The sequence below is a fragment of the Pongo abelii genome, chromosome 19 (genome assembly GCF_028885655.2).
Source record: "Pongo abelii isolate AG06213 chromosome 19, NHGRI_mPonAbe1-v2.0_pri, whole genome shotgun sequence".
Lineage (NCBI taxonomy): Eukaryota > Metazoa > Chordata > Mammalia > Primates > Hominidae > Pongo > Pongo abelii.
Window position 1 is genome coordinate 91,504,181 of NC_072004.2, and position 25,765 is coordinate 91,529,945.

The 25,765-nt window shown below is 54.8% G+C and overlaps 2 protein-coding genes across 7 annotated transcripts; one reads left to right on the forward strand and one right to left on the reverse strand.

The window, feature by feature from the left end:
- Nucleotides 1–819: 819 nt before the first annotated feature.
- Nucleotides 820–4,340, forward strand: ZACN (zinc activated ion channel). The gene is made up of 9 exons (XM_024234408.3): nucleotides 820–931; nucleotides 1,009–1,133; nucleotides 1,272–1,316; nucleotides 1,458–1,564; nucleotides 1,804–1,973; nucleotides 2,818–2,942; nucleotides 3,083–3,293; nucleotides 3,420–3,587; nucleotides 3,997–4,340. Exons 1-9 carry the CDS (start codon nucleotides 835–837, stop codon nucleotides 4,185–4,187), a joined length of 1,239 nt encoding a protein of 412 aa, XP_024090176.3. The 5' UTR covers nucleotides 820–834; the 3' UTR covers nucleotides 4,188–4,340.
- Nucleotides 2,542–25,370, reverse strand: EXOC7 (exocyst complex component 7). 6 transcript variants are annotated; one of them, XM_054535226.2, is made up of 21 exons: nucleotides 25,195–25,353; nucleotides 24,923–24,988; nucleotides 23,254–23,438; nucleotides 22,846–22,951; nucleotides 19,370–19,592; nucleotides 15,980–16,147; nucleotides 12,707–12,799; nucleotides 11,892–11,960; nucleotides 10,738–10,883; nucleotides 10,335–10,487; nucleotides 10,028–10,126; nucleotides 9,622–9,684; nucleotides 9,223–9,289; nucleotides 8,423–8,461; nucleotides 7,649–7,714; nucleotides 7,246–7,366; nucleotides 6,883–6,978; nucleotides 6,056–6,119; nucleotides 5,787–5,828; nucleotides 5,545–5,678; nucleotides 5,116–5,289 (listed from the first exon to the last, which is right to left on the reverse strand). In XM_054535226.2, the coding sequence occupies exons 1-21, from the start codon at nucleotides 25,252–25,254 to the stop codon at nucleotides 5,187–5,189; spliced, it is 2,163 nt and encodes a 720-aa protein (XP_054391201.1). In that variant the 5' UTR covers nucleotides 25,255–25,353; the 3' UTR covers nucleotides 5,116–5,186.
- Between the last annotated feature and the right edge of the window lie 395 nt (nucleotides 25,371–25,765).

Consider the following 25,765-nt stretch of genomic DNA (forward strand, 5'->3'; position numbering starts at 1 on the left):
GCTGGGATGACCAGAGTTCTTTTGTTCTTTTTTTGTTGTTGTTGTTGGGGGGGAGTGGGGTGGAAGGCAGAGTCTCGCTCTGTCGCTCAGACTGGAGTGCAGTGTTGCAATCTTGGCTCACTGCAACCTCCACTTCCTAGGCTCAAGTGATCCAGCTTCAGCCTCCTGAGTAGCTGGGACTACAGGTGCATGCCACCACACCCAGCTAATTCTTGTGTTTTTGATAGAGACAGAGTCTCCCTATGTTACTCTGGTCTCAAACCCCTGGGCTCAAGCAATCTGCCCTCCTTGGTCTCCCAAAGTGCTGAGATTACAGGCATGAACCACCATGTCCAGGGTTCTTGAGCCAAGGCTCTTTACACAAAATCACTTCAGTGTTTAAGGAGAGCAGGGAGACTCTCAAGGCTGTCCCCATCTCACATCGTTAAGCACAGAACACTCTGACCAAGGGTTTGGGTCTTAGGTAGGCTGGTGTCAGCCACTGAAATGCAGGGGACACTCGTGGGCCCTGATTGGAAGGACAAAGTCGGGGAGAGGTAGCGGTCCTATGCCTGCCAGGTCCCCCTGGGCAGGCATTGAGCGTCTCAACAGGTTCCAGGTGGTGGAAATGGAGCGGGACAGGGACACCAAGGCAGGTGCAGTGTGGGCGGGGCTGGGTCCTGGGCTTTATCTTTGGGCGTTTGCGGAACTGGGGCAGGGGCTGCCAAGTCCACGGCCCCAGAGTCCTTGCCCAGAGCAGCTGCCTCCGGCTAATTGCTCAGCTGCCAGAGAAGTGACTGGAATAGAGGTTGTAGCTTAGGCACTGCTGCTCCCTCCAGTTCCTCCGTGCAGCTGATGATGGCCCTATGGCCCCTGCTCCATCTCACCTTCCTGGGGTTCAGCATTACCTTGCCGTTGGTCCACGGGCAGGGATTCCAAGGGACAGCAGCCAGTAGGTGGAGGGCAAGGTCATAAGCTTTGGGATTTGGGCCCCAGGGCACCTGAGTGACCTTGACTTTTATCTCTCAGTCTGGCCATCCCTCTCCAACATCAACTTGTCCAAGAAGGTTCAGGAAGGCATCCAGATCCCGAACAATGGGAGTGCGCCCCTGCTCGTGGATGTGCAGGTGTTTGTCTCCAACGTGTTTAATGTGGTAAGTGCCGCTAGGCCAAGGGCCCCAAGTGCTGAGCTGGGCAGGGAACAGGACTCAGCCCTGGATAGTGCTGGGGTCTCCTGCCGCGTTCTTTCAACACAGCGCTCACCCTGAGGTGACACATTGCCCTTCCCCCAGGACATCCTGCGATACACAATGTCCTCCATGCTGCTGCTTAGGCTGGTGAGCTTCTATCCCTGGGGAGGTGGGATGGGAAAGCCCAGCTGAGTCCAGCTCAGAAGTACCAGCCTTCATCAACATGCTGAGCTTAGGGGCATGGATATGTGGAGAGCAGGAGCCTCAGTGGTGCCCTTGTGTCCCCAGTCCTGGCTGGACACTCGCCTGGCCTGGAACACTAGCGCACACCCGCGGCACGCCATCACGCTGCCCTGGGAGTCTCTCTGGACACCAAGGCTCACCATCCTGGAGGCGTAAGTGAGACAGTTCCTGCCCCAGGAATCTGCCATGCATAGCCCTCCTTTTCCCCATCTACAACCTAGAGGCTGTCTGAGTGAATATGCCCCTCCTGGCGGTCCCTGCTGGACTAGCAGTGCACCTCCACTGCCTCGAATTCCCCTCCCACTGCCAGAACTCTGATGGCAGCTGGGGTTGGGGGTGGGATGCCAGGGTCTCCCCTCGGCCCCGTCCAAGAAGGTACCTTTCCCCACAGGCTCTGGGTGGACTGGAGGGACCAGAGCCCACAGGCCCGAGTAGACCAGGACGGCCACGTGAAGCTCAACCTGGCCCTCACCATGGAGACCAACTGCAACTTTGAGCTCCTCCACTTCCCCCGGGACCACAGCAACTGCAGCCTCAGCTTCTACGCTCTCAGCAACACGGGTGCTGACAGGGCAGGGGCTGCAGGGTTGGGGAGGGGAGGAGGAAGGTGGGGGAGGGGAACTCCCAGGTCTGTGATGCAGGGGCAGGGTGTGGGGGAAGGGGCGAAGGCAGACGGAAGGGGAACTCCCAGGTCTGTGTTTAGCAGTCTACCCCAGGCTTAGGGGGGCAGCACCTGCTCTCCCACTGCGCCCCCCACTCGAGTGGCAGCCCATCTCTATGCTCAGCGGTAGCCTCAGGGCCCCTCTCTAGGGTCACAGACTCAAAGATTTGCAGCAGCTCTGCAATCCTAGAGGTCCGAGCACATCAGTCTTCTGTCCTCCCCGGAGCAACTGCCCTCCACAGCCATGGCCTGACTGCAGTGGCTCGGCCCCTTGCAAGGCCAGAGGCTCAGGTTGCTGTGGCCTCACTCCTGGAAACCACCTGAAGGTGCAGCCACCCTGTATAAACCCATCGGGTGACATCTAACTTGGCAGAGAAGTCCTACCCTTCCCTCCATGAGAGACCACAGCGGTAGCCCTGGGGATCCTGCTTCAGGTTTGAGACGATAGACTGACGAGCCTGTGACCACTTCTCCCTCCATCATGAAGTGGTCCAAAGTACATTTATTTTTACAATGAAAGCTCATCTATGAATCTGATAAAGGCCTTCCTTTAACTGGAGACAATTTGGGATGTTGCTAAACAAGGTTTGGGAAGCCCTTCTATGGATCGGTTTTGTCTCCAAGTCTGTCCCTGCCAAAAGCCATCAAAAGTCTCCATCACCCCTGGGCTCCAGTCTGCTACCCCCAGACTTGGCAGCTGGGATCTCTCCTTCCTGGTTCATAGTTCTCATTCCCACCCCTCAGCGATGGAGTTAGAGTTCCAGGCCCACGTGGTGAACGAGATTGTGAGTGTCAAGAGGGAATACGTAGTTTATGATCTGAAGACCCAAGTCCCACCCCAGCAGCTGGTGCCCTGCTTCCAGGTGATGGTGAGTCAACTCGGGAGGAGGCCGACAGAGGGCTGCTGGAGGCGGGTGGGAGTGAGGATGCACGGCCAGAGGCCAGGCCCCATGCCACCGATGCCTACCTCCTTCCTCCCCCTGGAAGGCCCTGACTTTTCCCCTTCCAGCTGAGCCTGAAGAACACGGCACTCAAGTCCATCATCGCTCTCTTGGTGCCTGCAGAGGCACTGCTGTTGGCTGACGTGTGCGGGGGGTTGCTGCCCCTCTGGGCCATTGAGCGCATAGGCTACAAGGTGACATTGCTGCTGGGTTACCTCGTCTTCCACTCCTCCCTGGTGCAGGCCCTGCCCAGCTCCTCTTCCTGCAACCCACTGCTCAGTAAGCCCTGCTCCCTTACCCAGCCTGCCCTGTTTCTCCCCGGTCACCCACTGGTGCTCAGCTCACTGGGCACCAGAGACACAGGGACTGGCCCCTGAGCATCTCCCCGTGCCCTGCCTCCCCCAGTTTACTACTTCACCATCCTGCTGCTGCTGCTCTTCCTCAGCACCATAGAGACTGTGCTGCTGGCTGGGCTGCTGGCCTGGGGCAGCCTTGGGGCCAAGAGTGGCCCCAGCCCAGTCCCGAGAGGGGAACAGCGAGAGCACGGCAACCCAGGGCCTCATCCTGCTGAAGGTGGGCAGGGGCTGGGGGGTAAGGAATGAGGCCTAGGTGCACACCCAGGGCTGGGGTGAGGGCGCCGGGGTCCAGGCGTGCGTAGAGGCTCCTTGCATCCACCCTGCTGGCTGTCCTGTCCCTGGTCTCCACCATGTCCTCCTTAGAAGAAACAGGTCTGGGGCAGGAAGCAAGCTTAGCCTCCCTGAAGTCCCAGGTGACCTCAATCCCCTGATAACCCACGCCTTGCACAGCCTAAGAGGGTGTTTCTTCAACTGAAGATGGCCTGAAATGGGCCAGACCCAAATTTTCATCAGCTGAGAATCTAAGAAAGGAAGCGATACAGGCTGATGACCCCTGGGGTTCGCTCTTCTGCTCATGTTGGGGGGACCTTGAAGAACAGCTCCTTTCCCTGTATCTCTCCCCACAGAGCCCCCCAGAAGAGTAAAGGGGTCACAGAGAAGCTGGCCTGAGACTGCTGACCGCATCTTCTTCCTCGTGTATGTGGTTGGGGTGCTGTGCAGCAAATTCGTCTTTGCAGGAATCTGGATGTGGGCAGCGTGCAAGTCTGACGCAGCCCCTGGAGAGGCTGCACCCCATGGCAGGCGGCCTAGACTGTAAAGGGGCAGGGCCTGGGCTGCACACATTAGGATGAAGTTTGCTTTCCCATGGCTGGGGGAGGGCCATGACAGGGTCTCTGGATTAAGCCACCCTGAGCCCTCCCTCTGCTAGCACACAAGCACAGAGTGTGAAATAAAGCCATCTCCAGTGCAAGTGTGCCTCAAAGGTCAGTCTTCATTCTCGTCCTAAATAGGTGGGGCCCTATTTTTTGCTTCTAACCCCCACTTTGCTCCTTAACTTTTCCCCACTGTCCCCGTCTCCCAGTCCACAGGCAGGCAGCCTAATTGCTCCTTCTGCAACCACAACTGCTTGGCCCTGGGCCAAGAGGCACTGAGGCTGGGGACCAGAGACAGAGGCCTGAGGAAGAATGCAGAGGGTGGGGCGGAACTCCTCCTCCGAATGCCTCCTGCAGTGTGCTGGACTCTAGGGAAAATGGCCAGTGAGCCTGCCTCCCCCAGCCACCTAGGGGACTCCCGGGAGGGAAAGGTCCCAGACCCTCAGGCCTGTGGGCAGGCGGGAATGTGTTTTAAGAGAGGGGGTCAATCCTGACTGCCTTTCCTCCAGGTGCTCTGGCTGCTTCTCTGAGCCCTACCACATCTCTGGGCTGTAGGGGAGTTCTCCGTCCCCACCTCTGACCTAGGCTGGAGGTAGGGCCGTTCTGCCCTGCTGCTCTTGGTACACATGGGGCAGCAGTGGGCACAGGCCTCTGTCTTCCGTCTCTCTTTTCCTGTTTCAGAAGCCATCAGGGTCATAAAAGCCAAGGTGTGAAGGGACCCCAGGCTTCCGGGAGAGTGCTGGTTCAGCTGGGAACACAGGCTGTGGGGAAAAAGCGGAAACCAGGACTAGAGGGCTCAGGGACACGGCTCCTGGATGGGGTGGTGGAGACAGGTCTCTGTCCCAAAGGACTTCAAGCTCACCCAGCCCAGAGGCAAGTTAACACTGGTTTATCTGTCCAATGACACGCCAGTCTGGTGGAACCAGGCAGGGCAAGCAGCAGGCTCAGGCAGAGGTGTCGAAAAGGCGATCGATCATATCGCCCACCTGCTCCACCCCGTACTTGATGTACTTCTCCGGGTTCTTGGTGAAGGGCACGCTGCCAAACCTGAGGGTGCACTGTGGTCAGGGGACAGGGAGGGCCGACCCCTCTCCAGCTCCACCCTCAGCCTAAGGCACTCCTGATAGTCTTGGAAGGGGTGGCCCTGAGTGATTCCCTGTCTGGCCCCGCCCCAAAGCCCAGGTCGCTGGATCTGCTGCCTAAATCCACTACCCTTCTCCTTTTTCCCTTGAGGAAGAGGAGCTTGAAGAGGCCCACTGGGGCTGTGGGCAGCACAGGCTGGGAGGGGAATGAAGGGCTCACTTCTGTAGAAAGGCTCCGTAGGTCTCCTTGACAATGGTCTTCTGGGCCTGGCGAATCCTGTCCCTCTGCTCTGTGTCTGGAATAGCCCAGGCCTTCTGGATCTTGCACAGTTCTTCGAGGCCATCATTGAAGCCCTGGCCACCAAAAAGGTGAAAAAGGAAGGCACCCAGAGACAAACATTTTGGGTCTGTGTTGCCTCAACAGCAGCAGCAAGCAGTGGATGGGAGAGGACCCCGACTCACCTTAAAACGCTCCTTGATAATCTGCCGCTCCTTATCCCGGAGCTAGGAAGCCAGGAGAGATGGCAGAGAAAGCTCACTTCAGAGCACAGCGGCCTGCCCCCACTCTTCCCCAAACACCCTTGGTCTGGGCCTGTCTCCTGTGTCCCAATGGCCACATGCATCCTTTGCTCTCTGATCCCAGAGGCATGCTTGTCCACTTTTTCCCAGAGACATGACAAAAAGTATCCCGTCTGCCAGACACCCCTTCCCAGCCCTGGTCTTGAGCCCACCTTGACTCCCGGCTGGAACACAGGTAGAGTCTTCTCTGCGATGTAATCGGTCACCTTTAACCAGCTGCCAGACAGAAAGAGAAGCATGAGGGCAGAGGGCGGCCTGCCTCAGTGGCCTGGCTTGTTTCGTTTGCCAAATCTCTGGATCTACTTGGTGGGTGGTGGTAGGAAGGGATGTGGGTCACAACTAAGCAAACAACAGATTTTCTTCCTGGGAAGAGAAAATCTTTAAACTGGTCACTTTTTGAGATAACATAAGGAAACACTTGAGTGTTCAATAAATTGGACAAATACTATCAACTATACTTCACATCAATATCGTGGCATATTAAGATGGAGGAACAGATGAGAAAGAAAGGAGTGGAGGGCAGAGAAACGAGAAGGAAGAGGTGGACACATTCAAACGCAAGAAACAAAGGCAGGAAGAAACAGGACCAGAGAAGCAGCGGGATCCTCACAGAGCAAGGCTCAGCCAAGTTCAAGTGCTCTCGCGACCCTGCTTTCCTCCTAGGGTAAACATTCCCCACATCTCTGACAGCCAGCTCTTCAATCATTCTCAGCCTTGACACTTGGCAGACTCCCCTCTAATAGAGTGGCCATAGTGGGCCCCTAGGAGCAGGTAGTGGTAGAGGGGGGGCTTCTCTCTCCACCCCGTGAATTTGATTAGAAACCAAGTGGAGGATTAGGGTCCAGAGGACAGGAGTTCCCCATGACCAACCCTGTGTCCTGAGGTGCTGAGAAGGAAGAGTGCGTGGTGGCACAGGGGCGGGGTGAGGGCTAAGACGGCCGGGGGCCCATGCAGGAGCAGGGCGGGCCCAGCCTCTCACCTGCGCTGGTAGGTCTGGATCTGCTGCTCAATGTGCTCCCGGTAGGACCGCTCAGCAGTCTTCTGTGTCACTGCCACCAGCTGGATCAGTTCAGACCTGGGTCGGGGTAGGGGACAGAGGAGAGGAGGACAGGATTGGCTCCTCAGGCACAAAGGCTGCAGCAATGCCGGGAGGGCCTCCCGTTGCACCCCAAACTCCACAAGCTCAATGGCATCCCACCTTCCGGGTCCTGGCGTGGAGGAGACTGAAGCACCCCCTCCCCTCTCGTCCACAAGAGAAGGAGCCCAGTGGGGCAGGGGCTGGCACGGCTGCACAGCCGAGGGGAAGGTGAGAGCCGCAGACTCACTCCCGCAGGCCACTTACTTCTCCAGGGACTTGAGGATGTAATTGTAGTTGTTGTGCAGGAAGATGGCGCTCAGAGCTGGGTCCTCGTACACCTTGGACTTGCTCAGCAAGTTCAACTGCAGGTTGCCCAGCACTTTACCTGCACAGGGAAAAATGGGGCCACACCCACCATGGCAGTCTGACCTAAACGACCCCACCCCAGGACCCGCGAATGCGCTCCTATCCATTACTCCTCGTCCTGCCTCAGGAGGCCTTAACCCAACTCCCCTCAGCCTCTGAACTAGAGGTCAGGTTGTGGTTCCAAAGGTCAGATGGCACTTAGGAGAGGGCCCTGGGAATAGCCAGAGAGCATAGACAGAAGGAAGGGAAAGGCAGGGCATGCAGGCAGCAGGGCTGCTCGTCTGCCCGGGAGAACACTCACAGATATAGGTGCTTAGCAGCCGCTTGCTGAACTCAGAACTGTAGCTGGTGGCCGAAGAGCTGGTCTCTGTAAGAGGAGAAGTCCTGTTATTGCAGTGGCAGCAGCCAAGACCCTCAACGGCCCTTCCCCCAGGCCATGCAGCAGTCTGAGGGGACACTGAGACAGGCCCCGGGCTTCCTCGGGCAGAACCGGCCACCTGCTAAGCCACAGGGTGGCCCCTGCTGCAGGAAGCACCAGCCCTGGATTTTTTGGAACCCAGAGCTGCCCTCTATGATGGGGTGGAGCTGGCCCATGTCAGCAGAAAAGCTGGCAGGACAAGAGTGAGATGCCAGCGCCCTGTCCCCTCCTGCCCCCACCCACACTGGGTGATTTCTACAAGGCCCCCTTTTTCCTTTTGCCAATAGCAGAGTCTTAGAACGGGCTCCCCACAGCCTCTCCACCTTCTCCCCTACATTCAAACATCCCCCTCTACCAGACCCTACTGAAAAAACGAAGCTGCAGCCTGCACATGCGGAAGGCCAAGTGGGGACAGCAAGGCAGGGAGGCCGGGCGAGCCTGGGGGGTGTATTCAGGGCTCTAGCCTGGATAGGTGCTGCAGATAAGCTCAGAGACAGAGTGGCCCTGAAGGGAGCAGAGAGAGTTGAGAGCACCCCCAGAAAACTCATGTCCCCTCTGACTCGGGCTCCCCAGTAAGTACTGAGAGTCAGTCCCCAGGGAACCTCACCCACCAAGCTTCAGAGGGACAGGAGGGGGCTGCAGAACCACACTGCTTACCTCGGGGGTCTAAAGGAATATTGTATGTGTCCCCAAGAACTACGGAGTGAAAGGCAGTGCACACAGAGGGGACAGAGGGAGAGACAAAGGAGGGAGAAAGATGCAAAGTGCAAAAAACAGGTTAGAAACGGCACGTCAACCCGAATCAAGCAGACCTCTCCCCACGACAGCCAAAACACTGATAGCAAGACACAGCAGGCGGGACCCTCTGAGAACCAGGGAACACCCTGGAAAGTAGAGAGCTGGAGAACTGCAGGTTGGAGGCTGCCCACGGGCTCCTTGCCCCCAAAATGGGACGGGAGGAGAGGGCCCAGGGACCTCAGTGCTTGGAATGACCCAGAAAGGTGCTCTTGCTACAGGACGACCCCCTGAGCTCCAGTCCCAGGGCAGGGCCAGCAGGAACACACCCAGCGGGCCCTGAGACACTTGCTACCCTCTGAAGGCCAGCTGAGCGAGCCTGATTAGGAGAGCAGGCAGACACGAGAGAAGGATTTGGGAGGGGGGCAGGGGCAGAAAGGACACCTTCCAACCAGCCAGCACCGCTCCCAGAGTGAGGACACTGCATCCAGCGTGAGGACAGTCAAAGGCGCTGAGGCAGGGGCCAGAGGTCCAGTGTCTGGTCTTGAAAGGTGCAGGCAAACCTCACTCTCCTGATGCTCAGCCCCAGGGACCCTCTGCAGAGCACATCTCAACCCCTCCACAGACTGGAGATACCTCCTCACTGCTCCCTGCCCTGTAACCCCATGTCTCCAGGCAAGGAGGGGAGTGGGGCAGGGGGCCCAACTGGGAAGCACCAGTACCTTGCGAGGCCAGCATGGCACCTGCTGTCTCCTGGAAGTCCAAAAGCTGCTGCAGGAAGAGGATGGCCTGGGTGGGAAGAAAACGGTGCAGAAGGGCAAGTGGCAGGCCCAGCCGATGGCCTCCCACAGCGACCCCTCTGAGTGCCCAGGGCCAGCCCAGGGCTGGGATCTGCCCAGTGAAGAGTGTGGCTGGAAACTTCATTTTCACTCTAGCCTGCCAGGAAAGGCCCTGTCTGCTAGAGACACTAAGCATGTCACTGTCCATCCTGCCACCCAGGACTGCTCACGAAGGTGCGAGTGGCTCTGGGCCAGGCTGGGTCCCTTCCACCAGTACTCTGCCTGGCCCTGGGCCTGGGCCCTCCTTCCTCCCCCTCCCTGGTGTCCTCAGGCAGCACCCACATTGCTGGTGAGCTCGTGCACGGTGCCGTCCTTCGGCATGTTGTACTCCTTGTCCGGGTCATTCTGTGGAAAAACAGCCTCTGGTTCTCTGAAGCAGCCCCCAGCTCACCCCACGCCCCTGTGCACCTGCTCATGGTGCCGCCTGCTGGCAGACGGGTGCTAGGACACCTCTCAGGCACAAAGGCTGAGCCAGGCTGGACCAAGCGGGAGAGGCCCTTCCCACTTCAGGGGGCTTGGAGGCCCCAGGAAGGAAAGGAAGGCACATGGGTGCTGACAGGCCAGCGGCGCAGCTGGCTACCCCTGGGACAACGCGCCCTCTTGGAGGCCTGCTCTGAAGAGTCCCCCAGGGCCAGGTCACTGTGGTGCTGGGCCGGGAGGGAGGGAGAAAGGGGAGGACAGCAGGGACCTTGATGTTGTCCGCGAAGTCCTCCAGCGCTTTGGCACCGATGGTCTCCATGGAGGTGATGAGGCCAGGCAGCTTGTTCTTGGTGCTGGCGGCCGTGCCCTGAGGAAGCACAAGGGAGCCCCCAGCTCATCTCCAGTTGCTCTGTGAGCATCTCACTCACCCAGGGCCCTTCCTAAGCTGCTTCCATGCACCCTCAGAGCAGAAGTGTGGGACGGAGAATGGGGTTCTCCCAGGGAGGGATGGGACGGCCACACCCGGCAGCACGATGCCTCCTGGCGGTGTTTTTGAGGGCCCCTCGCCCACATACCTGGAGCACCTGGTCAAATTCAGGCTTGGTCTGCTTGAGGTGCCGCAGGATGGGGAAGACGGTGAGCACCGTGGAGAAGTCGTGTCGCACGATGGCCTTCCGGGCAGCGGACACGATGTTCTCCCCTTCAAGCATCAGCCCATCCAGGGCATCCTGACAGGGCAAGGAGACAGTTCAGGGAAGAGTGGGGCGGTGGGAGCTAGTTCTGGGCTAGTGGGGGATCCTTGCAGTGTGTAGGGGGCCAGTGTGCAAGAAGACGGGTGACGGGGAGGTGGTGAGCGTCCACCCAGGACCGGTCCCCAGGGCACGAGGTGGTGGTGGTGGCTGGAGTTGAGGGCTGCAAGAGTCTGTTGTGACAGCTCTTGCTGGGGCTGGCTGCAGAGCCTCCTGGGCGGGGCGGGACCTGTATCAGGGAGTCGAAGGTCTTCTTCTGGTGGTGCTCGGGGATGATGTCGGCCAGCAGCTGGTACTCGCTCTGCGCCAGCTTGACAAAGGCACTGACGCAGTGGATGTAGGCATCGGTCTCCACGTCCAGCATGTCATCTCTCCCTGGGGGATGGCACAACTCTTGAGCTGCCGGTCTGGGGCCAGCCACACTCCTGGCTGGGGGCGGCGTGGGCCCCCCAGCTCCTGGCCTGTACCCCAGACTGGCAGCGGATGGGGAAGAGGCTGACTGTTCTGGCAGAAAGCTGCAAGGGAGCCAGCAGGCCCCGCCAGGTTCGAGGGGAACAAAAGGAGCTGAGTCCAGCCTTTGTTCTGGCTTCATTCTCGGCTCTGTGCAGACAGTGGGATCAGACACCAGAGGCAGGAAAGTGACGGATGGAAGGATAAGGAGGGAAGATTCCTGAATCAGCGTCCTGGATAAAGCAGTTTGACCCCAGGACTGAGCATTCTGAGTTGTACCTGAAAGAGGGCAGCCCAGGGTGGGCAGGTGGCTGTGCCACCTCAAGGAGGCTGGCACTGGGGTCATCCATGTGGGCAAATGCGGGGCCTGCAAAGGAAGTGACCAGCCCAGCCAGGGCTTCTGGAACATCTAAGAGGGTGGTTGGCTGCAGCTTCTGAGGCTGGCTGGCATGGGGTCAAAATCTAAGAGGCTGGTAAGTCCCAGAGAGGAGGGGTTGCCAGCTACCCCAGGAGGAGGCCAGACCCTATTACTGGAGGCCACAGCGGGGGCGCCTGTAGACAAAACCAGCGGCAGAACCGCCTGGTCCTATGTGCCAAGGGATGGGCTCCGAGGGGATCAGAGCTCTGAGTTGTTGCAGGAGGCAGACGTCAGGGCTCCCTGCCCTCAAGGGAGCCACCTTCCCTCTCTGCCTGCTTTCCGAGGAGCAGCGGCTTCTCCCCTTGGCCCGGGCCTGACAGACAGGCACGCGCTCCCATCTGGAGAGAGGCAAGGAGACCTAGGCCCAAAAGAGAGAGAGTGGAGAGAGAGGCACATAGGCCTGGCCCATCCTCAGAGCAGAGTGGGCCCGGCTGGGCCAGGCAGGAGCAGGCCATCCGGGGACCACTGCGAAGGCAGCGTCAGTGGCTGCCCTCGGGCTGGGCTGCGGTACTCACCGGCCAGCAGCCCGTGCTTGTCGTTCAAGGCCTCGGACAGGTGCTTAACTCGGAAATCATGCTCGTGACCTGGCGAGATGTCGGCCGCACAAACACAAGCAGCGTTTATCCAGGGGCCAGGCAGGCCGCCCCTTGGGATACAGGGAAGAAGCCCTTCATCTCCAGGAGGGGCACGTCAGATGGGGATGGGGAAGGGGGCATCGGAGAGGGCTCTGAGCCCCTCCTCTACCTCAAGCCACCTTGGGAACAGCCGTTTCAAGCCTGACTTCAGTGAGCACCCAGGACCGTCCTTAACTGCTCATTTCCCCAAGCCTGGAGGCCCAGGGAAAGCAGAGAAGGACCAAGGAGGGGCTGAAGAGCTGATGCTTGGCCCCAGGGAGGTTCCCCACCTCGCTGTATTTGGGGAAAGCCCCAGTTTGCCTGTCCCCTGCTGCACACACTCCCCTTTCTAAAGATGGGAAGGCCGGGAGGCCTCGGCCAGCTGGGGCCTGCCACTGCTGGTCTGAGCGTGAAAGGGCTGCCCCAAGACAAAGAACTTTCTCTGAGTTCACACAGGAGACAAGGACAGAGACAGGGAAGGGAGGAGGGAAGCCTCAGGGAGGGCAGAGCTGCCATCAGCCAGAGAGGACCAGGCCGAGGGCTGCGAAACTGTCCCTGCGCCCGCTGAAGCCCGAGTGGCATCAGGGACCTGCCGTTCCCACCCTGCTCCCCTCAGGGTTTCTCCCGAGGCCCTCCTGGGGGAGGCTCTGCCCTGCCAAGTGCGTGGACACACAGTGGAGGAGGAAGGGGACAGGAGGGGAACACAGGGTGATTACCTTCCAGAGGAATGAGGTTAGAGCCCCCCTTTTTCCCATCTAGACCATGCTGGGAATACTGTTTCAGAAGGTTCTGAGCCTTACGGATCGTCCCTGTCACCAGAGCCACACAGAGAGGAGATAAGACCTGGGAAATGAGTGAGAGAAAACAGCAGCGGCCCTCCACCTGCCCCCCAGGCCCCGCACCCAGCCCCCCAACAGTGAGCAGGCCCTTCCCTGGGACCTCCAGAGACCCTGGGGACAAGGATGAAGGAAAGGAATCATTTCCTTCTCCAAATGGAGCCTTGATTCTACTCTGACCCTCCTTGTTCTGGATTTCAGTTCACTTCTGAAAGGACAGAGGGTAATGAAGATGGACCAAGATCCACCAGGAGAAGTCAAAAATATGGAGTGGCATTGTAATCAGAACAGGCGAGGACTCAGGTCGGAGGAGCCAGTGACAAAGCTCGCATACCCAGAGGGCACAACCAGGGTGGCAGAGCCTGGGGGCACCCTGAAGCCAGCAGGCCCCCAGCCCAGCCCCAAACTCCAGGCAGAGTTCTCCAAGCATGCTCAGTGTTGGGACGTACGCCAAACAGCAGCCAGCAGGAAGCCACCCCGACTGAACTTCTGGAGAGCGCTGTGCCCAAGGCAGATGGCTCAGAGACCCAGAGGCAGCCTAGCCCCACACCAGAGTTCCCCAAACCACCAAAGCGACAAGAAAAAATCCAAAAGTCAAGAAGGGGTTAAAAGAAGCCACCACACAGAGAGCCTGGAGGGTGTGCACGGAAGGAGAGGGCACATGCTCTTGGCATGGGGGAAAAAACAATAGTATCACAAGTGAAAACAATGAGAACAAAATGGCAGCACCCACAGCCACCTGGGTCAGCCTCCTTTGTGGGAATGAGACATCTCGGGCCAGAAGATGTCGGGAAATCAACTCGCATCTCAAGTAGACAAGTGCAGCTGCCTTGTTCACAAATGTATAGGGGCAGAAAGGCACCTGGGATGCCCCCCACCCCCCACAGTCTATCTGAGCACAGTGAGGCTGCTGTGTCCTGGCAGCTCCCCAGAAAGCTGAGGGAGAAAGGGGCAGTGTCTGGAGGCTCATTGCTTACACCTGCACCGCACCGCACCGCACGACACCACAATTAGCTCGTTTTTGTTGTTGTTGTTGTTGTTGTTGTTTTTGAGACAATCTCGCTCTGTCGCCCAGGCTGGAGTACAGTGGCACGACCTAGGCTTACTGCAACCTCTGCCTCCTGGGTTCAAGCAATTCTCCTGCCTCAGCCTCCCAGGTAGCTGGGATTATAGGGTACGTCACCACACCCAACTAATTTTTTTTCTATTTTTAGTAGAGACAGGGTTTCACCATGTTGGCCAGGCTGGTCTCAAACTCCTGACCTCAGGTGATCTGCCTGACTCAGCCTCCCGAAGTGCTAGGATTAGAAGTGTGAGCCGCCACACTTGGCCCATAATTAGCTCCTAATAACCAAGGCCTGGCTCACATCTGCCTTGCTCACGCTCTCCCCTTCAGCGAGTGCGGCTCACTAATGAGTGAATCTGATTCCTGCCCCACAACCCACCAGGAGCAGACACAGACGCAGGTGCACGCCGGCAGGATGTGGGTCGCGGATGCGGATCTAGCAGCCGCCAAACCCGTCAGGCTCCCAGTTACCTCCAGGGATGCTGAGGTCGGTGCTTCACCACCTGGGAGGCCTCCCTGTCCCTCTCCTCAGAAGTGGGAACCGACATCCCCAGAGCCTGACTCCCTAGAGCCTGACATCGGTCCTGAGCCCACCAGTTCCTGACAACTCTGAAACCCCACAGCTGGAGTTTTCCTCTTGTGTCTCTGGCCCAAGGATGGATGATGTGGTCCACTGTGAGCTACCTGAGATCAGATCCCTCCTGCCTGAAAGGCCAGGTGGCTGCATGGCCAGCGGGCACTCTTAGGGCAGTGCAAATAGGGCTCTGGGGCTTCTGGGGGACCTGTCAGGGAACCAGGCAGAAGAGGAAGCAAGCACAGACTGGCTGGGGCCCAAGCATCCTCGCAGCCTCATAGAGACAGCCACTCCCCACCACACAGAAGGCACAAAGCTGCTCCATCCGCTGTGCAGGCAGCTGCGCCCACAGGCTGGGCTGGCAGTCCCCATTTGCAGCAGGTTTTGGCTGGTGGGCAGGATTTCCACACTGGAGGGAGAAGGCCCCAGGCACCAGCTCCCTAATGCTCTACTCCCTGAGGGCAGCCCCTGCTCTGCCTGTATCTCCAAACCCTCAACAAAGGCCTGCAGGGGAGCGGGTACTCTTGTGGAGCAGACACCTCACTCTCTGAGGCGCACGGGCAGGCAGGGACTGGAGAAACCAAGGGTGTAAGTAAGCTCTACCCAAAGCTTGTTGTCATAATCAGGCGCCACAGGCCACAACTAGGGCATGTGCCCACAGCAGCAGCTGGACAGGGGGCCAGCCTGGGTGGGAGCAGCCCCGGCTTCTCCAGCTTTCTCTTTCAGAGCAATCTCAGCAGCCCCACCCCGGAACATCCCAGCACATCATCGAGCTGCGGGCAGCATCTCTCGGTGGCCAGACACAGCCGGGCTTGCCAAGCTGTGGCTGGCAGAGACACTGTTTACCTGGAGCACAGACTATAAGGGACATGATGCCGGGGAGAAAGAACAGACAGATGACAAGATGTTCACCCAGGACAGCGACACCCACCGGCCCTGGCCTCTCATCATGGTGCCCCTTTCCACAAGTCACTCACTCGCACTGGAGCCCAAAGCCAGTTTAAGTTCTTCTGAGAGGATGCTCTGGGGTTCCTTTCCTTTCTAGATCAACTGGGAAAGTGAAATTCTCCCCATCCAGCTCTCAGCTACATGTCACTTCAGGTCACCCTGCCTTTCTGGAAGGTGAAGGTTGGAGCACCTATCCCCTTGCTATCCCAGCATCCTGGCTGCAGCAGTGTGCCTGGCCTTCTGACAGGGCGATGTGTGTGTGAGGCAGGAGGCCTAGGCAGGGGTTCTGCCTCAGGCGGGGTTCACTGAGCACCTGTGTTACTCCCCCACTCCAAAGAAGCTGTGTAACCCCCAGGCTCTGCTAGCTGGAAGGAAGAGTCTTGCTCTGGGGGGGGCCTCACTGGGTGGGTAGACACTTGCTTTCTGTCCTGTGTACCTACAGTTGGGGTTACCATGATGACAAGCTCTGGAGGGGTCTGATGCTGCAAACGCTAGATTGGACTAAAGCAGTGCAGTCCCAGTCAGCCTCTGGCTGTTGCAGAGATGGGCCAGGATGGGGGCTCACCTGGCCGCTTGACTGGCTTCTTAGTAGGTGTGTCTTTCCTCTTGTTGGGGATAGCAGGGGAGTAGGGAACCCCAGAGGAAGAACTGCTCTTATGGAAATGCTCCTTCAGTCCTTTGATGGAGCGGTCCAGCTGGCTGGACCGTATCTGGTAGTAGACGTTCATGAAATCTGAGGAGACACAGAGCGATAGAGGTATGGCTGCCAGGCCCTGTCTCTGCCTTGCAGACCCACCATGTCTACCTGTCAACCCTTCTTAGCATCTGCTCCCTGCTCTGGTCACAAGCCATCCATATCTTGTCCCAAATCAGGCAAAGTCTTTCAAAGTCTTTTTTTTTTTTTTTTTTTTTTTTTTGAGATAGGGTCTTGCTCTGTTGCCCAGGCTGCAGTGCAGTGGCGCGATGTCAGCTCACTGCAGGCTCGACCTCCTGGGCTCAAGTAATCTGCCCACTTCAGCCTCCCAGAGTGCTGGGATTATAGGCGTGAGTCACCATGCCTGGCCAGGCAGTCTTAAAAGAGAAAAACACCCTCCGACAGAACCGGTAATTAGTTGTAAGTTGTTTTTTTTTTGAGACAAGGTCTTACCCTGTCGCCCAGGCTGGAGTGCAGTGGTTTGATCTTGGCTCACTGCAAACTCTGCCTCCCAGGCTCAACTAATTATCTTGCCTCAGACTCTTGAGTAGCTGGGATTACAGGTATGCGCCACTACCGCCCAGCTAACTTTTGTATTTTTAGTAGAGATGGGGTTTCACCACGTTGGCCAGGCTGGTCTTGAACTCCTGACCTCAAATGATTCATCGGCCTCAGCCTCCCAAAGTGCTGGGATTACAGGCATGAGCCACCATGCCCAGCCCTAGTTGTAAGTTTTTTTTTTTTTTTTTGAGACAGAGTTTCATTCTTGTCACCCAGGCTGGAATACAATGGCACAGTCTTGGCTCACTGCAACCTCTGCCTCCCGGGTTAAAGCAATTCTCCCGCCTCAGCCTCCCAAGTAGCTGGGATTACAGGCATGAACCATCGTGCCCAGCCCTAGTTGTAAGTTTTAAATAGTACTTTTTTTAGAATAAAAAAACAAAGTTAATATCCAGATTCAACTGGGTAAGGGGTCAAAGAACATGAGCTCTATAAGAAGCAAAAAGACAACAAATGTCAGTGAATGAAAAACACACATCTTTATCCATTAATAAAGTATAAATTTAAAAAATTAGAGGACTGTGATAGTCCTATCAGATAGCAAAAACAAAAATTAATGAAGAACAAATGGCCATGGAACTGTTGATGAGTCCATCGATTGGCCCGATCTATTTGGAGAGGAGCTAGTGGTGACAAGAAGGTTACAAGTATCTTCAGACACTTACACCTAATCCCTGCACCCTTGAGAATAAACCCTCAAGAACTTCCTCAAAGAAAAAAGCAATCCACACAGGTATGTCCTCTTTGGTACCATTCATCAATGCTGAAAAACAGGAAGAGCTCCTTGCACACATGACTGAGGAAAAGGACATGAAAACTATGGTGGATTTCAGAAGTTCCCAACAAATAGTTTACAAGGAACCCCAACATAAGAAATGAACCAAAACACAGAGGCACGGGCTGAGAGGTCTGGAGGCTGTCCACTGGGCCCCCCTCTCGATCCTAAGGAGCTTCTGAAAATGTGCCAAGCTGTCATCAGCTCACGAGCCACGATGTGTTCATGTGATCAGATACATCGCGGCTGTGAGACCTGTCGCCACACAGTTCTGGGGGAAGGCAAGCCCGCACTGACAACTTGGTATGTGTACACACAAACAAAAAGAAGAGTTGGAGGGCTAAAAAGTGCAACATTGCCAGGCGAGGTGGCTCATGCCTGCAATCCCAGAACTTACGGAGGCCGAGGCAGGTGGATCACCTGAGGTCAGGAGTTTAAAACCAGCCCGGGCAACATGGTGAAACCCTGTCCCTACCAAAAAATACAAAAATTAGCTGGGCGTGGTGGTGGGCACCTGTAATCCCAGCTACTTGGGAGGCTGAGGCAGAATTGCTTGAACCCAGGAGGCAGAGGTTGCGGTGAGCCGATATCACGTCACTGCACTCCAGCCTGGGTGACAGAGCAAGACTCTGTCTCAAAAAAAAAAAAAAAAAAAAAAAAAAGTGCAACACTGAATATCTATTGGAGTTTTTATTTTCTTTCTTTCTTTCTTTCTTTTTGAGCCGGAGTTTTGCTCTTGTTGCCCAGGCTGGAGCGCAATAGTGCACTCTCAGCTCACTGTAACCTCTCGGGTTCAAGAGATTCTCTTGCCTCAGCCTCAGTAATAGCTGGGATTACAGGCATGCACCACCACGCCCAGCTAATTTTGTATTTTTAGTAGAGATGGGGTTTCTCTATGTTGGTCAGGCTGGTCTTGAACTTCTGATCTCACGTGATCTGCCCACCTCGGCCTCCCAAAGTGCTGGGATTACAGGCGTGAGCCACCGCGACTGGCCTTCTTTCTTTCTTTTGAGACAAGAGTCTCACTCTGTCACCCAGGCTGGAGTACAGTGGCGTGATCTTAGCTCATTGCAACCTCCACCTCCCAGGCTCAAGTCATTCCCCCTACCTCAGCCTCCCAGGTAGCTGGCTCTGCAGGCATGCGTCACCACACCCAGCTAATTTTTTTTTATTTTTTGTAGAGACAGGGTTTTGCCATGTTGGCCAGGTTTCGAACTCCTGAGCTGAAGCGATCCACCCACCTCAGCCTCCCAAACTGTTAGGATTACAGGCATAGCCACAGCACCTGGCATAAATAAACCTTAATAGTGCTCATCTTTGGGTTATATAATGGAGGCATCAGGGAATGGGAGATGGACTTTTACTTTTCACCCACGGCTTTGAAAATTTTACAACTAATCAAAAAAGGCAAATGAACATAAAAATCAAGACAAGAAAAGTTTGAATTTGCCTAGATTCACAACTTGATATATAAGTCATAGAATGGTTGCTTATATTGGTTCCAGTTAAACATCCTTTTATCAAAAAAACCATAACAGGTGGATTAAAGAATAATGGGGGCCAGGCGTGGTGGCTCACATCTGTAATCCCAGCACTTTGGGAGGGTGAGGTGGGCAGATCACCTGAGGTCGGAAGTTCAAGACCAGCCTGGCCAACATGGTGAAACCCCATCTCTACTAACAATACAAAACTTAGCCAGGCATGGTGCCATGTGCCAGTAATCCCAGCTACTCGGGAGGCTGAGGCAGGAGAATCGCTGGAACCTGGGTGTGCAGAGGCTGCAGCAAGCCGAGTTGCACCATTGCCCTCCAGCCTGGGCAACAGAGCAAGATTCCATCTCAAAAAAAAAAAAAAAAAAAGAGAACAAAGGGGAGAAAACTCCCTATGCCTCTGGTGTGCCACGTGGCCAAGTCAGAACCCCTTACCTTGGTTGCGGCCATATTCCACCAGCCAGCGGGAGATGCGAATGACATCCTGGAGCACGCTCTCGGGCAGGTGCTCCAGGGCCACGTCCTCCTGCGCCTCCAGATCATCGTCACCACTGATCAGATCCAAGATGAGCACGGGCGAGACGACCTTACTGTGCCGCGTCATCAGGCTGCGGAATTCGGACTCCAGGGCCTCCTTCCCACGCTCAAAGAGCAGTTTCTGCAGGGACAACAGAAGGAAGCGGGTGCCTGCCACTTCAGTGTTCTGCCAGTCCTGGCCTTCCCCTGCCTGTGCCAGCTCTGTCTTCTTAACTCAGGGCCTCCGCCCTTTTCTGCCCTGATATCTTTTTTTTTTGAGAGGGAGTCTCGCTCTGTCACCAGGCTGGAGTGCAGTGACACAATCTTGGCTCACTGCAACCTCCGACTTCCTGGTTCAAGCAATTCTCCTGCCTCAGCCTCCCGAGTAGCTGGGATTACAGGCACGTGCCACCACGCACAGATAATTTTTGTATTTTTAGTAGAGACGGGGTTTCACCATGTTGGCCAGGATGGTCTTGATCTCCTGACCTCAGGTGATCCACTCGCCTCAGCCTCCCAAAGTGCTGGGATTACAGGCGTGAGCCACTGCACCTGGCCTGCCCTGATATCATTTAACCCAAAGAGGAAACATTGGGAAGCGGCCTTGGTGACTCCTTTACTTCATGTTCTCTCAAAATGTGTGTTTACAGGTAAAACCCAGGGTTTTACAAGAAGTAGGTGCTTAATAAATACTGGCTGATTGGCCGGGCACGGTGGCTCATGCCTGTAATCCCAGCACTTTGGGAGGCCGAGGCGGGCAGATCACGAGGTCAGGAGATCGAGACCATCCTGGCTAACACGGTGAAACTCCATCTCTACTAAAAATACAAAAAAAAAAAAATTAGCTGGCATGGTGGCGTGCGCCTGTAGTCCCAGCTACTCGGGAGGCTGAGGCAGGAGAAAGGTGTGAACCCAGGAGGCGGAGCTTGCAGTGAGCTGAGATTGCGCCACTGCACTCCAGACTGGGTAACAGAGTGAGACTCCGTCTCAAAAAAAAAAAAAATACTGGCTGATTATTTTCTCACTGAACCGTTAATTTGTCTTCTTGTTAGTTGGGGGTTTGCAAAAGAAAATAAATAAATAAATTGAACAATATCAAGTTGAAAACTTTTGTGCTGCAAATGATACCACCAACAAAGTGAGGATAACCCACAGAATGAGAGAAAATATTTGTAAACCACGTATCTGATAAAAGACAGGTGTCCCAAACATAGAAGAGAATAAATCTGTCCACACGATGACATATATAAGAGGGTTTATAGCAGCATTATTCACAAGAGACAAAAATTGGAAACAACCCAAGTGTCCATCAAAGGATAAATGGCTAAAGAAAATGTGGTCTGGCTGGGCACGGTGGCTTACGCCTGTAATCCCAGCACTTTGGGAGGCCGAGGCAAGCGGATCACCTGAGGTCAGGAGTTCAAGACCAGCCTGGCCAACATGGTGAAACTCCGTCTCTACTAAAAATACAAAAAATTAGCTCGGTGTGGTGGCAGGCACCTATAATCCCAGCTACTCGGGAGGCTGGGACAGGAGAATCCCTTGAACCCAGGAGGCGGAGGTTGCAGTGAGCCAAGATTACGCCATTGTACTCCAGCCTGGGCAACAAGAGCATAACTCCGTCTCAAAAAACAAAACAAAACAAAACAAAAAACCAAAAAAAGAAACTGTGGTCTATCCACAAAAAGGAATATCATATGGCAAGAAAAAGAAATGAAGTACTGATACATGCTATAGCATGGACTGATCTTGAAAGCATCACGCTAAGTGAAAGAGGCCAGTCACAAAAGGCCATGTATTATAAGATACCATTTATATTAGAAATTCAGAATAGGCAAATCCATAAAGACAGATAATAGATTTGTGATTTCCAGAGGCCAAGTCACCATCTTGCTCTGATGATCTAATGACCCCAAAACTTAAACACAAAAATATAATGAAGGCAGGTACAGTGGGTAATGCCCGCAATCCCTCCCAACACTTTGAGAGGCGAAGGTGGGAGGATCACCTGAGGACAGTAGTTTGAGACCAGCCTGAACAACACAGGATTCCTCATCTCTACAAAAAATTTGAAACTTAGCTGGGTATGGCGGCACATGCCTGTGGGCCCAGCTACTTGGAAGGCTGAGGTGGGAGGATTGCCTGAGCCCAGGAGTTCGAGGCTGCAGTAGCTATGGTTGTGCCACTGCAGTCTGGCCTAGATGACAAAGTCAGACCCTGCCTCTTAAGATAATAATGCAAAAAAAATCACATAGATTCAAGTTCCTAGAGTAGATTCACAGAAACAGAAAGTGGAATGGTGGTTACCAGAAGACAGAGGAAGGGAGAATGGGAAGTTAGTGTTTAATGGGAGTGGAGTTTCACTTGGAGAAGATGAACATATTTGTGGAGATAATAATGGTGATGGCTACACAACATTGTGAATCTACTTAATGTCATTGTTACTTAGAGTTAAAATAGTACATTTTGGCCAGGCGCGGTGGCTCACACCTGTAATCCCAGCACCTTGGGAGCTGAGGCGGGCGGATCACCTGAGGTCAGGAGTTTGTGACCAAACTGGATAACATGGTGAAACCTCATTTCTACTAAAACTACAAAAAAAAAAATTAGCCGAGAGTGGTGGTGCACACCTGTAATCCCAGCTACTCAGGAGGCTGATGCCGGGGAATCACTTGAACCTGGGAGGCAGAGGTTGCAGTGAGCCAAGATTATGCCATTGCACTCCAGCTTGGGAAACAAGGGCAAAACTCCAACTCAAAAAAAAAAAAAATTGTATTATGTATTTTTAACCAAAATAAAGGAACAACAAATGCATTTATAAAAATCAAACGTGGCTGGGTGCAATGGCTCACGCCTGTAATCCCAGGCCAAGGCAGGGGATCATCTGCGGTCAGGAGTTCGAGACCAGTCTGGCCAACATGGCAAAACCCCATCTCTACTAAAAATACAAAAATTAGCCAGGTGCGGTGGCGGGTGCCTGTAATCCCAGCTACTTGGGAGGCTGAGGTGGGAGAATCACATGGACCCGGGAGGCAGAGGTTGCAGTGAGCTGAGCACTGTACTCCAGCCTGGGTGACAGAGCAAGACTCTGTCTCAGGAAACAACAACAACAACAACAACAACAACAATAACAAATCAAACATTAAGTTTATATTTTATATGTAATTTATAATTTAATTTTTATAATACATTAAAAAGTTTAATAATAAAGATTTTTAATAATAAAAAATGTGTAATTCTTGAAGCAGAGATCCTAATGCCTATAGGATGTATTGTGCTATAATCCTTCTGTGTATTCTACTGCATACATCCTCAAGCTGGCTCCATGTCCCTCATGAGACCAGGGCAGAGACTGATATCCCCAAGCTTCTCAGATTATTCTGCAGACCCCTTACCACTTTGTTGAGTTCTGGGCTGTCTGGGCTGTTGTCCTGGAAATACTCCACTGCCTTCTGAATCTTGGCCATGCTTCCCAGGTACTCTTCCAGCCTACCTGTGGGGCTGGGAAAGAAAAGAGCCAGGTCAGGCTGGGGCATGGGGGATGAAGAAGGACTAAGGACACAGTATTTGGGAAGAAGATAATTAATACAGGGGACTCCAGGCTCAAATATATTCTATCCCCGCACTGCCTTTTAAGGCCTAGGGCTTAAAAGGTGTCTCACTGTGTCGTCCAGACTGGTCTTGAACTCCTAGTCTCAAGCGATCCTCCCGCCTCAGCCTCCCAAATTGTTGGGATTACAGACCAACCCTCCTGTTGGTCCAGGAGGCATTAGGAATTGACCCTCTGGGCCTCACTCACTCACCCCTCTCTGATGATCTTCTCAGTGTCACTGGCCACATGGTAGTAGCTGATGACATGGTCCAGGCAGGACAGCGTCTTCTCAACATTCTCCTGCAGCCGCTGCAGATTCTCTGTCTGCTTGTGCACAGGGATGATGGAGTTCTCCAGCTTCATAAGGCGGCTCTCAAAGGATGATAAGATAGACACCTGCGGGAGGGAAGCCTCTTGATCTCGGGACTCACAGTGGTCCCAGCACTGCTCTACACACCCACCTTCAGCATTTCCTTGCCTTTTCTCTGGTTTTCTAGACAATAAACTCCACAAGTGAAGGAACAGGGTGTACCTGTTCCCCACTGTATCTTCAGCACCTATCATGTGCCTGGCATATAGTAGGTGGTCTAAGACAAATTGGTTGAAATTTTATTTGAAGGCAAACCAAGCATCAAATTAATTCTTCTTAAAATAATCAGCCCAAGATGGCTTCCCTTCCACCCTTTGAAGCCAAATCTCAACTTCTGCTCTCTCTGAAGCATTCCTAAACTGGACTGGAAGTAGTTTCATACAGAGTAGCCTCAAATGCATTGCTGTATGTTCAAAACCCTCTCTAAGGATGAAACTCATTGAATAATGACTAGAGGCTGGGCGTGATGGTTCATGTCTGTAATCCCCAGAATTTGGGAGGCTGAGGCGGGAGGTTAGCTTGAGACTAGGAGTTCAAGACAAGCCTGGACAACACAGTGAGACCCTGTCTACACACACAGACAGACACACACACACACACACACACACAATTAGCAAGGCATGGTGGTGTGTGCCTACAGTCCCAGCTACTAGGAGGCTGAGGCAGGAGGACTGCCTGAGCCCAGGAGTTAGAGACTGCAGTGAGCTACAGTCATGCCACTGCACTCTAGCCTGCACAACACAGCCAGACCCTGTCTCTAAAAAAAAAATAATTTAAAAATTAAAATTTTTGAAAAGGACTAGGACTTTATTATTGCGACTAAATGCAAATACAAGTTTGTATTTACTCACTTTGTGCTTTTCCAGTCTTCCCTAGGAATAAAGAAGGAAACTCACTTATTGAGTACCTATTGTATACCAGGCACTGTGCAAGATGCAGTCACATGCATTAGCGCATATGGCCTTCGCAGACACACTGGGACGCTGGCACAGTCTGTTTTAGCAGATGAATTCGCTGACACCAGTTACCTATCAGGAGCCGCACATTTAAGCAGAAGGGCAAGGACTAGATCCCAGATCTGCCTGACTTCAGAGCTCTTTCTTTCCCTAAAGTCCTCCGGAGTGAAGGCTGAGTCTTCTCTGCCCTCAGGAATCTCAAAGTGCCAACCTCCTGGGCAGAGGGTCCACTGATGATGACATATGCCCAGTACCTAGCCCAACTGGTCAGACTCACTGACTGTTTGCAGAAGGAGAGAAGGAAGAATGGCGAGCTTAGACAGAAAGCAGCAGGTCCAGGCCAGTGGGAAGTGCAGCCTCCTCAGTGAGGGTACGGAACATGGGGAGGGGGCTAGGCAGGAGAGATGCCAAACTGTTGCTAGATAAACCCACACACTGCCTCCGTCGCTGCCCATTCCAGAACTCCAGGCCGCAGGAACCGGAACTGCCAGGTCGCAAGGCTCTCCCCCAGGGTCCGGAGGCCTGCCCTCTCCCCCAGCTGCGGGGAGACTCACCATGTTCTTAGTGAGCTGGTCGCTCTTCTCCAGGCTGTCTCGGATGAAGGACAGAGTCTCCTCCTCCTGGGGGCAGGCAAGGGGAGGACATCACCAGAAACCAGAAGCTAAAGGAGACCACTGCGTCCCAACCCCACGGCCTAGCCCCCAACCCCATCTCCTCGCTGGATGCGCTCCCTCCTACCCCTGCCTCCTCCATGAGTAGACAATCAGGCCCCGCTGTTGGCCCCTTTCCCTCACCTCCTCCCCAACCTCCCCAGGCCCACGCCCACCTGCTTCAGCTTGTCCTCGATCTCCCGCCGTCGGGCGGATGCCTCCTGTGGGGGAATCATCGCTCCGAACCCCGCGGCTCCCACTCCCCAATATCTTTCCTCCGCGGGCCCACCGGGCCCCCGTCCCCGTCACACCCACTTCCGCTCTTGGCCCCGCCCCGGGACGCCTGGGCGGAGCCATGTTGGGAGTCGCGGGCTGAAGTGCGCCTGCGCGGAGCCCAAGAACGGACCGATGGCCTTCCTGAGTGTGACTGGGAAGAGAAGTGTATTCGGATGCCGCAAGGGACCTCGACGCGGGTTCCTTGCCTCAGCAGAGGTTTTCGATCGGCCTTATGTCCCGCGACTGGCAGGACACTTACAGCTCACTTGCTGTTTTCGTTGAAAGACCGACCCTTTTGATAAAGACTGCTGGGGAAGGCGACGAATTCCTTTCCCCAGGTTGCATTCTGTGGGCAGGCACCAAGGCCAATTGCGTTCCCCAAAAAGCCCCGCACGGGGCAGGTGACACAGTAGATGCCTAACGTGTGTCCATGTAATGAACCAGGGGCTTGTGTACTCGTTTCCGCCTTCC

Coding starts and splice junctions, on each gene's coding strand:
- ZACN (XM_024234408.3), top strand. CDS start 835: ATGATGGCCCTATGGCCCCTGCTCCATCTCACCTTCCTGGGGTTCAGC. Junction 1,565..1,803: donor AGGCTCACCATCCTGGAGGC/GTAAGTGAGACA, acceptor CTTTCCCCACAG/GCTCTGGGTGGACTGGAGGG. Junction 3,588..3,996: donor AGGGCCTCATCCTGCTGAAG/GTGGGCAGGGGC, acceptor CTCTCCCCACAG/AGCCCCCCAGAAGAGTAAAG.
- EXOC7 (XM_054535226.2), bottom strand. CDS start 25,254: ATGATTCCCCCACAGGAGGCATCCGCCCGACGGCGGGAGATCGAGGAC. Junction 9,685..10,027: donor ACTTCGCGGACAACATCAAG/GTCCCTGCTGTC, acceptor GTTTTTCCACAG/AATGACCCGGACAAGGAGTA. Junction 5,290..5,544: donor TACGGAGCCTTTCTACAGAA/GTGAGCCCTTCA, acceptor GTGCACCCTCAG/GTTTGGCAGCGTGCCCTTCA.